The sequence below is a fragment of the Macrobrachium nipponense genome, chromosome 2 (assembly GCF_015104395.2).
Source record: "Macrobrachium nipponense isolate FS-2020 chromosome 2, ASM1510439v2, whole genome shotgun sequence".
In the NCBI taxonomy this organism is placed as follows: Eukaryota; Metazoa; Arthropoda; class Malacostraca; order Decapoda; family Palaemonidae; genus Macrobrachium; species Macrobrachium nipponense.
This window is the reverse complement of record NC_087201.1, coordinates 112,524,633-112,542,132: the sequence shown is the minus strand read 5'-3', so window position 1 is coordinate 112,542,132 and position 17,500 is coordinate 112,524,633. Positions and strand designations below refer to the sequence as shown.

At 36.2% G+C, this 17,500-nt stretch overlaps 1 protein-coding gene across 1 annotated transcript in view; it reads left to right on the top strand.

Annotated features, from left to right (window-relative positions):
- Positions 1-17,500, top strand: part of LOC135221276 (endoplasmic reticulum transmembrane helix translocase-like) — a 354,729-nt gene extending 337,229 nt beyond the window's left edge. Inside the window, exons 24-26 of the mRNA XM_064259089.1 lie at positions 8,584-8,692; positions 15,334-15,477; positions 15,668-17,500. Of these exons, the coding sequence (XP_064115159.1) occupies positions 8,584-8,692; positions 15,334-15,477; positions 15,668-15,793 (379 nt within the window). The 3' untranslated portion in view covers positions 15,794-17,500. The remainder of the gene's footprint in view (positions 1-8,583; positions 8,693-15,333; positions 15,478-15,667) is intronic.

Here is a 17,500-nt window from a genome sequence, read left to right as displayed (position 1 = left end):
ACGTGCTGGAGCTAAAAGCAGCATTTCTAGCACTACAGGAATTCTGGGAGAGGGTGCAGGGATCTTCAGTGGTTTTGATGTCAGACAACACCACAGTAGTAGCTTACATAAACAAACAAGGAGGTCTAGTGTCTCGACAGTTACATGTGATGACAGTTCAACTTCATCAGTGGGCTGTAGAGAACGTAGTAGACATCATGGCCAGATATATTCCGGGAAAAAGAAACGTAGTGGCCGACAATTTGAGCCACAGGGATCAGATCCTGGGAATGGAGTGGTCCTTGCACCAACAAGTAGTGGACAGAATGCTCAGGTTGTGGGAAAGGCAGATCATAGATCTATTCGCAACCAGGTACAACAAAAAGTTTGGAGTGTATTGTTCGGTAGTCCCAGACGTAGAGGCAGTAGCAGAAGATGCTCTACAACACCCATGGGACAATCTGGACGTCTACGCATTTCCTCAATTTTGTCTAATCTGTCAGGTTCTGAACAGGGTAATGTGGTCTCAGAACCTCAGAATGACTCTGGTAGCTCTGTTATGGCCAAAGGCGGAATGGTTTCCGGACCTCTTGGAACTCCTGATAGACATGCCGAGAGAGTTACCCCCATGGAACAACCTGCTATGTCAGCGGCACATGGAGAGGTACCACCAGTCGGTGAAGTCCCTATCACTTCACGGGTGGAGACTGTCGAGTATCTCTTGCGAGCGAGAGGGTTTTTGCAAAAAGCAGCAGCGCACATGGCAGGAAATATCAGAAAGTCATCGGCAGCAGTATACCAAGGAAAATGGTCAGCATACTGTGTTGTAGAGGGAACTTGTCTCCACTCGGTACCACTATTCAGCAATTAGCAGACTTTCTGATATATCTCAGGACAGAAAGGCATATGTCTGTGTCTGCGGTGAAGGGGTACAGGGAGGCTCTAGCCTCGGTCTTATGCATGAAAGGCGTGTACATTTCATCTTCATGGGAGTTGGCCATGTTGATGAAGAGCTTTGAGCAGTCATGTTCACCAAAGGAACTGAAAGCCCCAGATTGGGATTTGACCATGGTACTTGAGTAGTCTGACAAAACCCCCCTACGAACCACTAAGGCAGTCCACAGATAGGAGCCTGACCCTGAAGACAGTCTTCTTATTGGCCCTAGCTTCAACCAAAAGGGTGGGGGAACTACATGGGCTGTCATCTATTGTAAAGCACTCGAGAGGTTGGAAGTCAATGGCATTCGAGTTTGTGCCAGAATTCTTGGCCAAGACTCAAAACCCATCAATAGTGGACGGCAGATTTGACTCTTTTTTTTCCATACCTTCTCTGGCAGATTTTGGAGATAATGACAAAGATGAGGTGCTTCTGTGTCTCGTGAGGGTAACAAGAGAGTACTTAAGGAGGACAAGGTACCTCAGGCCAGGGTGCAGGAGGTTGTTCGTAAGTACAGGACGTAACAAAAAGGAAGTGTCCAGATATACAATATCGTTTTTGCTATGAGAAACTATCAGGAATGCCTACATGACAGAAGAAAGGGGTCAGATAGCCAGGAGAGGGCTAGGGTTCATGACATTAGAGGCTTGAGTGCTTCTTTGGCATTCAAGAAGAATATATCTGTGGAGAGAATTCTGAAAGCTGGTGTTTTGGAAACGCCAAACGACTTTCACTTCCTTTTATTTAAAAGATGTTGCCCATAGATCCTTGGATACCTTTTCTTGGGTTCAGTGGTGGCAGCCCAGCAAGTGGTATAGCTCATCCAGTACCCCTGGCGGGTCAGTTTGTGTCTAGTCTAAGATGAAGGTATGAAAGTAGAATAAATGGGATGACTGGCCTTTTTTTTTTTTTTTTTTTTTTTATTTTTTTTTTTTTTTTATACTTTCTTTCTACTCCTTTACCTACGGGCAGTATGAAGGAGAGTACCATCATGAGCTGGAATGGACTAGATGCAGTGAGGTGGTCAGCCATACTGTAAAGTTATGTTAGAGTATAGTATACTTTTCAGTAGCAACACACCCCTCTCTGTAATAAGGAAGGGAGGGGTGATGGTAGATCCCAGATACAAGGGACAAGAGTGGTTTAAGAATGGAGGGTCCTCTATTTCCCCATAGTTTGTAAACCATGGCATGATACCAGCACCCAGTGAGGGAAACCAATAGATTTCCTTATATCTTTGGTTCAAGGGTCTATAGTCCATTCTCTTAGAATGCTCCTATTATTCGGAAATGGATTTAGGTGGCAAACTCTCAGTCAGTTAGAGACTTACCTCCCTTCAATAAGTAAGTCTATCCTAATGTTAAGGCGAAGGTTTGTTTGTTTCGTATATGAACAAATGACAAATATGTAACTCATTTGTATTTTTCATAACTAACAAACCTGAGGTCTAAACAGTTAAAGGCCCACCTCGAACCACCCCTCTAGCAGTCTAACTGGGTTAGAAGTATAACTGGCGGGTCAGTCACACGACGCCGAGGGCATTCTAGGTATACATGCCCCATCACCCGGTATATATGCCAATAGTCCCTGGATCGCACAAGTTTAATTTTAATTCTACTGGTTTCCAGCTTGACGCTAGTTAATCCTAATGTTAAGACCTCAGGTTTGTTTAGCTATGAAAAAAATACAAATTGAGTTACAAATTTGTCATTTTTCTGATGCTCAAGGTGCAGACTGGCTGCGCACACAATTAGAAGAGATACCATTTTGCTAGTGTGTGAATTCATCATTAATCTTAATTATTTTATATATATATATAGAATGAGAATCTAATGTCTCATTTTTCCTTTACTTTTATACAATTAACAAGCCACTTTTAAAAGTTTTTTGTATTTGTGGATGTCATTTTAATCTTGAGCTGGGTCATAAATGATCATCAATCTTGTGAGGTTTGCAGTAGCGAGCGGATGTGAGAATGACAACGCACACTGTTTTTGACAAATGTCAAGCTATCCTCTTTATTAGCATGAACCAAAGGTTTGGTTTGTTAAATCAAGTTTTAAGCAGTGGCTGCACGTGGCTATCATTCATAGCTGTTACATAATTTTTAAAAAATTCTTTGATGTTAACTGCATAAACACATATATTATTAATTGCAACTTTTTCGCAAAGTGACAATGCCGAAAACTTCACTTCTTTCAAGTTTACTAATTGTCTGTTTTTCTTGGGCCATGACTGATTACTAATGGAGGATTGCCCTAATCAAATTTGAAATTGTAAACAAAACTGAAAAAGTAAACATATATGTTGCAAATAATGTTAATTAAGTAGATTAGGATTTAAATATTTTTGCATTATACCTTTATTTTGTATGGAGAAAATATTGGCAAGGAAATATAGTACAGACAGTCCCCGGGTTATGAAGGGGTTCTGTTCTTGAGATGCATCGTAAGTTGAAAGTTGTTGTAAGCTGGAACAGCGTAAAAAATCCTAAGAAAACCTTATTTTTAATGTTTTGGGTGCATTGAAAACTATGTAAACTGCATTCTTATTACATTTTTCATCCAAAAAAAACTTCAAATATTGATTATTTTGCATTTTTGGTGTCATATTTCTTCTACCAAATCAGCATTCTAGGCGCCGTAACCCTGGAACATGCGTCGTAACCCTGGAAATAATTTCTGGTGAATATAATTGAAAAGCACCTAAACCTCGGAATGTCGTAAGCCAAACCTGTCGTAACCCAGGGACTGCCTGTACTACTAAATTTAAGCTGCAGTTGTAGCTGAAGCTGGGAAAACAAAATGTTCACATTGCTAATGACTATAAATTATTATGCATCAGCAACTTGGATGCAACTCTACCACAAATAATAGTGGAGAAAAAAGTATTTTAATAAAAAATACTGGCCATGAAAGAACACATTTTACTGTTGTTTTCATGCCGATAACAGATAAATATGTAAATCTTGTATTATCAAATAGGGGAAATAAACTTAATCAGTTTTTTACACCAAATAACATGCTCCCGACACCACCCATTAAAAAAGAAAAAACAATGGAGTTCACAACAAGTACATATTTAATTCATATTTCAATTTAAAAGCATTTCATATAACGAAAAATAACCTATTTACGCTAAATAGAAGCAGGAAAATCACTCCGAATCATGTTAAGTAGGGCCTCTACCCTCAGCTGATTTTTCCAAACCAAAACATAGATAACTGTTTGTATTTTATAATATTGTACGTAATAATGTGAGACTACATAACTTTTTAAAAGAGCCAAGGAAAAGATGCATATTCATTATGTTTGTATTTTATGAAGGCCTCTTGGTGCTTTGGCGTTTCGGCAAGTTCGGAAATATGTACTGATAACCAGAAAACAACGCCATCGATTAATGAAAAAATTAACTAAGGCTAGTTCATGTATTTAAGTAAATTTTCAACTTAAAAACACTTCATATAAAGAAAAATAGTGTTGTTACATATCAGTAGTTTCTAAAGATTAATATACGCTAAATAGAAGCAAGAAAATTGCTCTGAATTGAGTTAAATACGGCAAAATACTTGAAGCAATCTCCAAAACAAAAATACCTGGGCGCAGCAGGTATTTGAGCTGGGAGGCGGCATGAACTTATATCTCTTGCGGTAGCGAGGTTGGCTCAGGCTTCACTGCCAGTCCTGGAATTGAGAGGTCGATGGTTCGCGCCTGTCGGCCAGCAATTCTATTATCGCTTAATAAATTCCCCCTTGGTTAAACATATATGAATATTATATTAATTCCGGGGTAGAGCGAATTAGATATTAAAGGACATCTGTAGTTCGATATATGTATATGAATCACAGTAATGTGATATGACGTATAAAATGACTACGTGCGGGCAAAAGCACTATCACGCTACCGAGAACGAGATGGGCTTGATGCAGTCTCCAAAACAAAAATACCTGGGCGCGGCAAGTATTTGAGGTGGGAGGCGGCATGATCTTATATCTCTTACGGTGGCGAGGTTGGCTCAGGCTTCACTGCCAGTCCTGGAATTGAGAGGTCGATGGTTCGCGCCTGTCGGTCAGCAATTCTATTATCGCTTAATAAATTCTCCCTCGGTTAAACATATATGAAAATATATTAATTCCGGGGTAGAGCAAATTATATATTAAAGGACATTTGTAGTTTGATATATGTATATGAATCACAGTAATGTGATATGACGTATAATATGACTATGTGCGGGCAAAAGCACTACCACGCTACCGAGAACGAGATGGGCTTGATGCAGTCTCCAAAACAAAAATACCTGGGCGCGGCAAGTATTTGAGGTGGGAGGCGGCATGATCTTATATCTCATGCCGGGTGGCGAGGTGGCTCAGGCTTCACTGCCAGTCCTGGAATTGAGAGGTCGATGGTTCACGCCTGTCGGTCAGCAATTCTATTATCGCTTAATAAATTCTCCCTCGGTTAAACATATATGAAAATATATTAATTCCGGGGTAGAGCGAATTAGATATTAAAGGACATTTGTAGTTTGATATATGTATATGAATCCCGGTAATGTGATATGACGTACGTATATGGGTATAATATATATATATATATATATATATATATATATATATATATATATATATATATATATATATATATATATATATATATATATATATATATATATATACTGGGCCCCCGTATTTGTGTTCTCCAGGCTCGCGGACTCACAGATTCGCAGATTTCTCTCTGGACCATATCTACCCATTATTTGCGGAAAATTTACCTATTGGGGTGGGTTTTCTGACAAAAATAATAATTAATTAGTGTATTTTGATGTTATTTTCATCAGTAAATGCATTTTTATGATAGAAAAATTATATACTAATTTTTGAATATTAATATTGATTAATACTGTATTAGTGAATTTAATAAGATTAAATATCACAAAATAAAAAAATATTAATCCTCTCCTCTCGTTACAGAGCATGGTATGTTTTTTGTATGAATAAATTTTAATTATTTACTATTTTCAAATCTTAGTATTAGTGTAAACAGCGATAATATCAATTAACTCAAGAAAGTATTATAGTGAATTAGTAAGACTTTATTTTATAAATTTAAAAAATTATTACACAAATAGTAATACAAGACCACATACAGGACAGACTTGTCAGAGCGAGAGGGTTTTCTCGCAAGGCGGCAAGCGCAATCGCTAGAGCCCGCAGATCATCTACTATGCGAGTATACCAATCGAAGTGGGAGGTGTTCAGAAGTTGGTGTAGGTCGAAGAAGCTGTCCTCCTCCAATACCTCTGTGACTGAGATTGCAGATTTCCTTCTTTTCTTGAAGGAGAAATCGCATCTTTCTGTACCAACCATTAAAGGATACAGGAGTATGCTCTCAGCTGTATTCAGGAACAGAGGATTAGATTTGGCCAACAATAAGGATTTGCATGATCTCCTTCATTCTTTCGAAACATCCAAATCAAAAGAACCTAGAGTTCCGAGCTTGAATCTGGACGTGGTCCTAAAATTTCTGTCTTCTGAAAGGTTTGAACCACCTCACAGGGCTTCCTTTCGAGATATTACAAGGAAGTGCCTATTTCTTTTGTCTCTCGCTATGGCGAAGAGAATCAGTGAGCTGCACGCCCTTGAGTCACGAGTGGGCTTCAAAGGAGACTGCTATTTGTTCGTTCCAGACTCTCTTTCTTGCTAAGAATGAGAATCCTTCGAAACCCTGGCCCAGGAGCTTCGAGGTAAAGGGCCTGGCTAGTCTAGTAGGCAGAGAGGTCTCTTTGCCCGGTCAGAGCGCTTAAATTCTATCTGGACAGCATGAAACAGATGGGGGTTCGCAACACAGTCTATGGTGCTCGGTAAAGGACCCCAAAAGACCGATGTCGAAGAATGCCTTAGCCTTCTTTGTAAGAAGCGTTATTACGGAGGCGCATAAGAACTGCCCAGATGACTCTTTTAAACTCTTGAGAGTGAGAGCTCACGAAGTAAGAGCTATCGCAACGTCTATTGCCTTCCAAAGAAATATGTCGCTTAAGAATATCTTAGAAGCAACATATTGGAGGTGCAACTCGGTGTTTGCATCTCATTACTTGAAGGACATGCGGGTAACGTATGAGAAATGTTTTTCTCTAGGTCGGTTTGTGTCAGCGGAGATGGTTCTGGGTATTGGAGCAAGCGCCGATCCTTAATTTTGTGTACGTAACCCTCTTGTCGGATACGTTCTTGGTTTCCTGCTGGAAGAAGTGTCAGATGTCGCACAGGCGGCCGTCGCTTCGGTTCAGTAAGGAACTCCAGTGGTATCTGACTATCAGAGGGGTACAAAAATTTTTTTTTTGTACTTTAGTGTGTGCGTTTTTGACTGTGTATTTCGAGTTATGGGTTGTTTGTGAAGAGTTTGGGGGATAACTCTTGACAATCTTAGAACTAACAGAGGTGTTAGGATCGGGTGATCGGGATCGGTTGTGTGCTCCTTGAAATAAGGCGTGTTGTCATATAAGTGGATTAGCACCCATTGACAAATGCCAGTCAGGCTCTGCCGAGTAAGTGGATAAGACCCCATCGACAGACCCACAAGAACTCTTGGCCACAGATCACTATCTCGCTTAGGCTCTTGAGGTGAAGCAGACTCCCAGGCAGTAGCCACGAAGTCTTCCACCTAATCAGGTAGGAACCAAGGTCTATAAATACCTACAACATATGTTGTTTACCTGTCGTCTATTCAATAGTTAGCTGTCTCTTACCCTCCACCAAAGGGTGTCAACCAGCTAAGTATATATCTGACAGGGAAGTTGAATGTATGTAAATTATATTGTTATGATACAATAAAGTTTCATACATACTTACCTGGCAGATATATACGATTGATGGCCCATCCAGCCTCCCCGCAGGAGACAGGTGGAAGAGAAAATCTGATAGAAAACGGGAATGGTTCCTAGTCCTGCCACCCAGAGCAGGGCGGTAGATCACCTGACCTACCTGTAGCGAGTGCCGCGAAATTTGAATTTCTGTCGGGGACGACGGAGTCTATAGCTAAGTATATATCTGCCAGGTAAGTATGTATGAAACTTTATTGTATCATAACAATATCATATTTTTCAAGACCTGAAGTTTTGATTAAAATTATTCTCTCTCAATTTTATCCACGATTGTGTTTGATGGCAGAAGTTTACTGGAGTTATATCCTTGTTGCCGATGCATGATTATAGTCATTAGCAGGTCAAAAAGTGAGCGGGTGTGGAGAGGGAAAAGCTGTTGTATGTTCAGCAGGACACCATTCTTTCCTGCTCAAGTTGCTTTCCAGTTGTTTTAGTTGTGGGTGGTCATAAAGTCGATCAGTCGTAACTCGCATAGGTTGTAAGTCGACAACTAGCTGTATACAGTATATATAATTATCTTTTTTCTGATTTGCCCTTTGAGAGTTAAGAATATGAACTCAACTCCCCTAATTAAGTTTTTTTAGCATTAATGGTTTTTTATGGTTCTGTGTTTGGATTTAAATAATATGTAACTTTAAGGTTAATTACCAGAGCTTGAAAGTCTGTTTTATGTGCTGTGAGATGGTTTTGATTGGGTGATGTGCTATGAGATGGTTTTGATTGGATGATTTAATATGACTCATTCTGTTTTTCTTTTTCATTCAAAAGCTATCATTTTTTTTTATTTCCAGGGAGAAGTTTGTTGATTTGGAGAAGGAATTTGAGCCAAGTTTGTTGAATAGTACAGTGTATGTTATATCCATGACTTTACAAATATCTACATTTGCGATCAATTATCGGGTAAGTATTTTCATTGTATAGATGTACTAATGTTTTTGTAAAACTGCCCTGGAAGATTAACCCTTAATCGCCGAGCCGGTATATCCGAAAGTGTCTCCTGTATGCCAGCGGCGTTCGCAAATGAGCACCGAAGCGGAAATTTTTTTTTAAATCGCAACATGCTTAATTTTCAAGATTAAGAGTTCATTTTTGGCTCCTTTTTTGTCATTGCCTGAAGTTTAGTATGCAACCATCAGAAGTGAAAAAAAATATCATTATCATATATAAATATTGGAATATATGACAGTGCGAAAAAAAATTTCATATATAATTGTATACAAATCACGCTGTGAGCAAAACGGTCAAAGCTAATGAGTTAATTATTTTTTCGTTGTATTGTACACTAAATTTCGATGATTTTGGTATATAACAAATTGTAAAACGATCAAAGCAACACAGAGAAAATATTATCACAATATGATGTATGAATTCGTAACGCTCTGATGTAAAAAAAAGTTGTTTTCAAAAATTCACCATAAATCAAAATATTGTCCTAGAGACTTCCCGTTTGTTGCAAATTAAGATAATTGATTGAATATTACTAGGGCGTAAGTGTTGTAGCTTACAATTGCAGTTTTCGACCATTCCGGTCAAGTTGAATTTGACCGAAGGTCGAATTTTTTCTATTTATCGTTATTTATATGAAAATATTTCAAAACTGATAAAAGCTACAAACATGGGTTTTTTTGTTGTATTCTACATAAAATTGCGCACATTTTCATATATAAAACTTTATGTGACGGCTAATATAAAAAGGTGCAAACATTACGACAATCGGTTGAAAAATTTCTGATTTTTTCGGTTGCAAAATAAAGTTAAATGATTGAATATTACTAGAATGTAATAGTTTTAGCTTACAATTGCATTTTTTTACCATTTCAGTCGAGTCAAAGTTGACCGAAGGTTGAAATTCTGGCATTTATCGTGATTTATATGAAAATATTGTTGTATTCTTCATGAAATTGCGCACATTTTCATATATAAAACTTTATGTAATGGCTAATATAAAACGGTGCAAACATTACAACTTTCGGACGAAATTTTTCTGGAAGAGTTACCTCGCGAACGTAAGGAAAATGTTTTTTTCATAAATTCACCATAAATCGAAATATTGTGCTAGAGACTTCCAATTTGTTGCAAAATAAAGGTAAATGATTGAATATTACTAGAATGTAAGTTTTAGCTTACAATTTAGTTTTTTTACCATTTCAGTCGAGTCAAAGTTGACCAAAGGTTGATATTTTGGCACTTATCATTATTTATATGAAAATATTTCAAAACTGATAAAAGCTACAACCATGGGTGGTTTTTTGTTATATTCTACATGAAATTGCACACATTTCCATATATAAAACTTTATGTAAAGGCTATTATAAAACTGCAAACATTATGACAATCGGACAAAAATTTCTGATTTTTTTGGAAGAGTTACTGCGCCGACGTAAGGAAAAAGTTTTTTTCATAAATTCACCATAAATCGAAATATTGTGTTAGACTTCCAATTTATTGTAAAATGAAGGTAAATAATTGAATATTACTAGAATATAAGATTTTTAGCTTACAATTGCGTTTTTTTACCATTTCGGTCGAGTCAAAGTTGACCGAAGGTTGAAATTTTGGCACATTGTTATTTATGTGAAAATATTTCAAAACTGATAAAGGCTACAACCATGGGTTGTTGTTTGTTTTATTCTACATGAAATTGCTCACATTTTCATATATAAAACTCTAGGTAATTTAACCCTCTTACGCCGAAGCGGTAAAAAAAAATTGTCTCCCGTGTGCCGGAGGTGTTTCAGAGTGAGCGCGGAAGCGTAAAAAATATTTTTTTCAAAAAATCACAGCGCGCTTAGTTTTCAAGATTAAGAGTTCATTTTTGGCTCCTTTTTTTGTCATTGGCTGAAGTTTAGTATGCAACCATCAGAAATGAAAAAAATTATCATTATCATATATAAATAATGCGATATATGATAGAGCAAAAACGAAATTTCATATATAATTGTATTCAAATCGCGCTGTGCGCAAAACGGTTAAAGGTAACAAGTTACTTTTTTTCGTTGTAATGTACACTAAAAATTGGGATGATTTCATTTTGGTATTAATAACACATTGTAAAACGATATCAAAAAGCAACTACACAGTAAAATATTTATCACAAATAATGCATGAATTCGTAACGCGCGACGTAAACAAATATTTTTTTCAAAAATTCACCATAAATCTAAAAATTGTCCGAGAGTTTTCCAATTTCTTTAAAAAGGAAGGCAAATGATTGAATGTTAATATACCGTAAGAGTATTTGCTTACAATTGCAGTTTTCGACCATATCTGACGAGTTAAAGTTGACCGAATGTCGAATTTTTTTATATATATATTTTTTATATGCAATTATTTCGGAAATAAGAAAAGCTACAACCTTCAAATATTTTTCGTTTTATTCTAAATCAAATTGCGCACATTTTCATATATAAAACTCTATGAAATGCCTAATATGAAACGGAGCAAATATTCCAAGAATGGTACGTACGCATTTCTGAGATTTGTGGCGGAGAATCCGCGCGCGGAGGGAAGGAAAGATTTTTTTTTAAATTCACCATAAATCTAAATACAGGCGGTCCCCGGGTTACGACGTTCCGAGGTTACGACGCTTTTTCTTAAATATTCATTGAAAAATCCACCCTGGGTTACGACGCTTGTTCCGAGGTTAACGACGCTGACGCTTCCGACGCTCCGAGTTTACGACGCTTTTAAAAAACACATATTATGATAGATTAGAATCCTTTATAGTTTAGCACAGTTTCTCTCTCTCTCTCATCTCTCTCTCTTCGTCTCTCTCTTCTCTCTCTCTCTCTCTCTCTCTGTATTTTCCAAGAAAATAATCACTATAATTTTCTCTCTCTCTCTCTCTCTCTCTCTCTCTCCTCTCTCTCTCTCTCTCTCTCTCTCTCTCTATACTACAAGATGTATGTTTTTTTTAGTATGATAAATAAATGATTTACTATTTTCAAATATTAATATTAATTTATACAGCAATAATATCAATTCATTAAAGAAAATACCATAGTGAATTAGTAAGATTTTAGCTTATATTTAAAAAATTATCGAAGAATGAAGGAAATCCCAGTCTTCTCTGTTGAAGGAAATCCCAGTCTTCTCTGTAACCTTTCCAGGTACTAAAACTGTCAGATATATATCATGTTCTGTGACAGCCAAAAGGGGGAAGAGCTGGGGGAGAGCTGCAGTGTTGCAATCAGTTGGTCCTGACATTTTCCCCCTCTCTCTCTCTCTCTCTAACTCTCTTCGTCTCTCTCTCTCTCTCTCCTCCTCTCTCTCTTCGAATCTCTCTCTCTCTCTCTCTCTCCTCTCTCTCTCATTTACTGAGACTCGAGATTTTTTATGTACTTGTACTATTTGTTTTTTAATACTTCCAAATAATAATAATAATAATAATAATAATAATAAACTGTAATTACAAAATTCATATGTGATAGTATTTTAAGAAATACAATACGTACTAATCTATCCATGTCACTTTTAATTAAGGTTAACTCTCTCTCTCTCTCTCTCTCTCTCTCTCTCTCTCTTTGCCACACAAGATAATAATGAGTCATAGTGGTAACCCCCTCCCTCTCTTTCGCTGGAAGCGTTATAAACAAAGAGAGATAAACACACTCTCTCTCTCTCTCTCTCTCAATTCTCTCTTCTCTCTTCTCTCTCTCAATCTCTCTCTCTCTCTCTCTCTGTCTCTCTCTCTCTCTCTCTCTACCACCGCGATGAAAGAATTTTTATGGTACTAGTATGTAAAATGTTTGTATTGATAATTTCAGTTATTTAATAATAATAATAATAATAATAATAATAATAATAATAATAATAAAACTTTAATTACAAAATTCATAATGGTCGTATTTTAAAAGAGATGAAAATGACCTTTCCATTTCATTTGTAAGGATAATTCCTCTTTCTTACTGAGATGAGAGAATTTTTATGGTAGATGCACGTGTTTATTATATTTTCAAATAATAATAATAATAATAATAATAGAAGTAGTAATAATACGATAAATAATTCCAAAGAAAATTCTTCCCTTGTCTTTTTCTGTATCAATTTCCCCACCTCAACTCAGTGACACTCAAGCTTAACAATGCCATACAATGGTCAACGAATTCAATGGTTTTATGTAATCTGTCTCTCTCTCTCTCTCTCTCTCTCTCTCTCTCATCCTCTCCCCCGTCTCTCGTCTCTCTCTCTCTCTCTCTCTCTCTCTCTCTCTCTCTCTTACTGAGATGAGATCATTTTCATGGACGTGTATGTAATAAGTTTATCATTATTTTTTCCAATAATAATACTATAAGTAACAAAAATTCATATCTGAGTATTTTAAATACAATAATCATTCCATTTCTTTCTTTTAAACAACTCTCTCTCTCTTCTCTCTCTCTCTCTGTCATCTCTCTCTCTCTCTCTCTCTCTCTCTCTCTCTCTCTCTCTCTCTCTCTCTCTCTCTCCACAAGATACTTGTCATACATTTGGTGTTTCTATTTCTTCCTTTTATCTCTCTCGCTCTCAGCAAAAGAATTGATAGACAGACAAACATAATTGCACAGTCCTCTTTCTCTCTTCTCTGGAGAAATATATGTATTTATGGGAGGGGGAAAAAGTTGCCTACAGACGTTCATTTCAATCTATTGAAACCTAAGGAGTTATTTCTCTCGTCTCTCTTCTCTCTCCTCTCTCCCTCTCTCTCTCTCTCTCGTCTCTCTCTCTCATCTCTCTCTCTCTCTCTCTCTCTCTCTCTTGTATTTTAATGAAAATATACAGTAATTTGTGAATACACAGTGTTGCACATGAAAAAAGTAAATTAGTGATAATTTAAGAGATACGGCCCTAAGAAAAATTGCAAATTAGTAGTGAAATTTTCCCTGTGGACATGTTTTCAAGAACGTCGTTGCGGCTTACGACGATTTTCGGGTTACGACGCGTCTTAAGAACGGAATCCCCGTCGTAACCCGGGGACCGCCTGTATTTTGCTAAAGACTTCGAATTTGTTTCAAGATGAAGATAAATGACTGAATATTACTAGACTGTAAGAGTTTTAGCTTACAATTGCGTTTTTCGACCATTTCGGTAGAGTCAAAGTTGACCGAACATGGTTTTTTTTCTATTTATCGTGATTTATATGCAAATATTCCAAAAATGAGAAAAGCTACAACCTTCAATTATTTTTTGTTGTATTCTACATGAAATTGCGCACATTTTCATATATAAAACTTAATGTAACGGCTAATTTAAAATGGTGCAAACATTACCACAATCGCACGTATGATTTTTTCGGAAGAGTTACCGCGCGGACGTAAAGAAAATTTTATTTTTTTCATAAATTCACCATAAATCAAAATATTGTGCTAGAGACTTCCAATTAGTTCCAAAATTAAGGTAAATGATTGAATATTACTAAAATATAAGAGTTATAGCTTACAATTGCATTTTTCGACCATTTCGGTAGAGTCAAAGTTGACCGAAGGTTGAAATTTTGGCAGTTATCGTTATTTATATGAAAATATCTCAAAACTGATAAAAGCTACAATTATGAGTATTTTATTGTTGTATTCTACATAAAAATGCGCACATTTTCATATATAATACTTCATGTAACGGCTAATTTACAATGGTACAAAAATTATGTCAAAGTGACGAAATAATTTTTGAGATGTGTCACAGATACTTTTTAGTGCGGCAAGAAAGAAATTCGCGCTGCCTGTGTAACGATTGTAAACAAAACAACACCTTGATCCGTGAACTCCCAGCATCCCCCAAGGCGCGTGATTCAAAAGTTTTAGGCTGGTAGGCCTATAAGTATTTTTCCGCGAATTTTAAAAAAAACTTTTGTAAGTCGACGTAAAATACGTCCAGTCGGCACACGGGAGACAAAAAATGTTGACATAAAATGCGACCAGTCGGCGTAAGAAGGTTAAAATGGTGCAAAAATTATGTCAAAGTGACAAACACAAAATAATTTCCGAGATGTGTCACATGCTTTTTAGTGTGAGTAGAAAGAAATTCGCGCTTGCGCGCCTGGGTAACGATTGTAAGCAAAACAACAGCTTGATCCGTGAACTCCCAGTATCCCTCAAGGTGGGTGATACAAAAGTTTTCGCCAAGTAGGCCTATAACTATTTTTCCGTGAATTTTTAAAAAACTTTCCTGCGTTGACGTTTCATACGTCAATTCGGCACCCAACAGACAATTTTTGTCGATGTTTAATACGTCCAATCGGCGTTTAAGGGTTAAAGTGAATGAACAATTATGTGGTTTCTTTATTTTATATAATTTAAATATAAATTTGAAATGGAAGTCTTGTTTTGTATTCCAATCATTAGTTACATATATGTACTACATGTATATTACTTAGTACAATTGAAATAGCATAATGCAAATATCTTTCAGCCTGTATATGTTTTCAACACATCTTCGGTTCCACTGACATGTGCTTTTCTAATCCTCAGTTTACAATTCTACATATTGCCAAATGATTAGAATTAAATTAGTCAGTTGTTTTGAGATAATTTAGAATGATTGCTAAAGTGCATTATTCTATACAGGGCCATCCATTCATGGAAAGTCTGTCAGAGAACAAAGCACTTCTCTACAGCCTCTTGTGCTCTGGTGGTGTTGTGATGGCGCTAGCGTTAGGAATAATTCCAGAATTTGCACAGCAGTTCGAGATTGTTGACTTCCCCCCAGAGGTAAGTCTTATGTTTATTTGCTTATTTCAAACATGAATAGTGTAGTAGCAGGTTGGCAAAGAACTTGAGTATTAGTGTGAGAATGCTGTAGTGAACTAAAAATTAGGTGCTCCAATATATAGTACATACAATTGTGCAGTACAGCAAATACATCTTTCTAGATTGTAATTCAAATTTGTTTCCTCCTCAGTATCGGAACATCCTTGTGAAGGTGTTGGTAGCAGACTTTGCTTTATCATTGGTTGGAGATAGAATCTGCCTCTTTCTGTTTGGTGAAGGAAAATTACCTGCTGAACTTAAAAGAAATGTATCTTAAGGGGAAGGGTTTAGGGTAATTTTGGAAGATCGTCAAATTTTTACCTCATGAATCTGAATACATGTTCAAAATGAACTGCAACTGAACATATGACTATTATATTTTTAGTAGACGTGAAGTTCATACATGTATTCTGCGAGTGAGACTTTATTGTAATTCAGTCATTTATTTTGATATTCTGTTTATCAATACTGTATTGTAATCAGTGATACAATAAAATTCACACCACCTATAAACTGAAGTGTGATGAATTATGATGCCTTGTTCTTTAGCAAATTTTTACTGAAAGTAGAACGTTCCATTAGATACAGTTAACTTAGATATTAACAAGATTTACTTCTTTTTTTTTAAGGGGCAAAAGGGGTCCATATATTTATGGGGTTGCTGTGAAGCAGATAGTATATTGATAATCCAAAGGTCGTCAGATAAGTGAACGGCTTGTGAAGTATGGGGAATAGCTTTTACATTATGCTGTTAGTAAAGGAGAAAGTTTTATTTATACAGTGGTACTTGTAAATATACTGTATTTATGTATTGTAGTGTCTTTATTATGTTGATACTTTATTTAGTAAAACTGTCAACATTATACATTATAACTTTTGTGTTACCCAAAGAATATGTGTTGGAAATGAGATGAGGTGAATCAGTAAGAAAACCATATATCAATACATTTTTAAATACATAGATGAAATACAGTAAATAAAATATCTGTCCAGACCAATTATAATTTTTTGTAATAATCCTCTGCAGTGAATGTTTAAAGGAAATTGGAAAGAGTAATCATCATAGACTATACACCCTGAAAGGCAGTTATGTGGAAAATGGTGAATAAATTTTTTTCAATGCATATAAAGATATATGTACTAATTGCTCTTAGAAAGTGGCTTCTCAATATGTCACAGCAGCAGTATCCCAGTGTGAGTCACGGAAAGTGGTGGTATGAAGATGAATTGATGATTGCTCAATATTATCATAGTGAGTTTTTATATGATCATTAGTGAAATCTGCCAAAAAATGTGATAAATTGTAGGTTTTACTTATCCTGTAGAAGATGACTTGTGTCACCAACGTGTGGGTGGTTGGATTATGCTACAAATCAGTTACATGAGATCTAGTTTCAGGCTGGCAAGATTATTTGTAACTTTCTGTATGTGAATTTATGTATAGCATATGTATCGGAGGTTTTTATTAATGAAAGCATTTATTTTGATTATGATGTATCCAAGGCAATTTTTGGTGCTATTGGAAGGAGTCATTGTGAGGATGTAACATTGATTTCATAAAAAGTTACCACTGATATGTTATCTGTTATGGTTTTCGTTTTTCAATACAGAGTAGTAATTCATATATTTTCTATAGTTATTGATTGTAATATGAATGCCAAGCATAAAGAATGAACTGACTATTGGAAAATGCGAATAACTGTTTATTATGTAAACCAGCCCAAGCAGAGCCTTTATTAGGCTCAGAGGTCTGGATAAACTAATCCTTCACAATAATATTTCAATTATGTAATATCACTGTCATGCAAAAGTTCACCTGTCAGTAGGTTCAAAGTATTCAGTGATGTCCATTTTAGTATTTTTGTTCAATTTATGGCTGAAATGGATATGGTGTTGTCTGAGTAACTTTGTTTTGATGTATCATGTTCCTTCTAGGTAATGAAGTAGTTGATTCTCTCAAAAAATAATAAATCTGTTCAGTTTG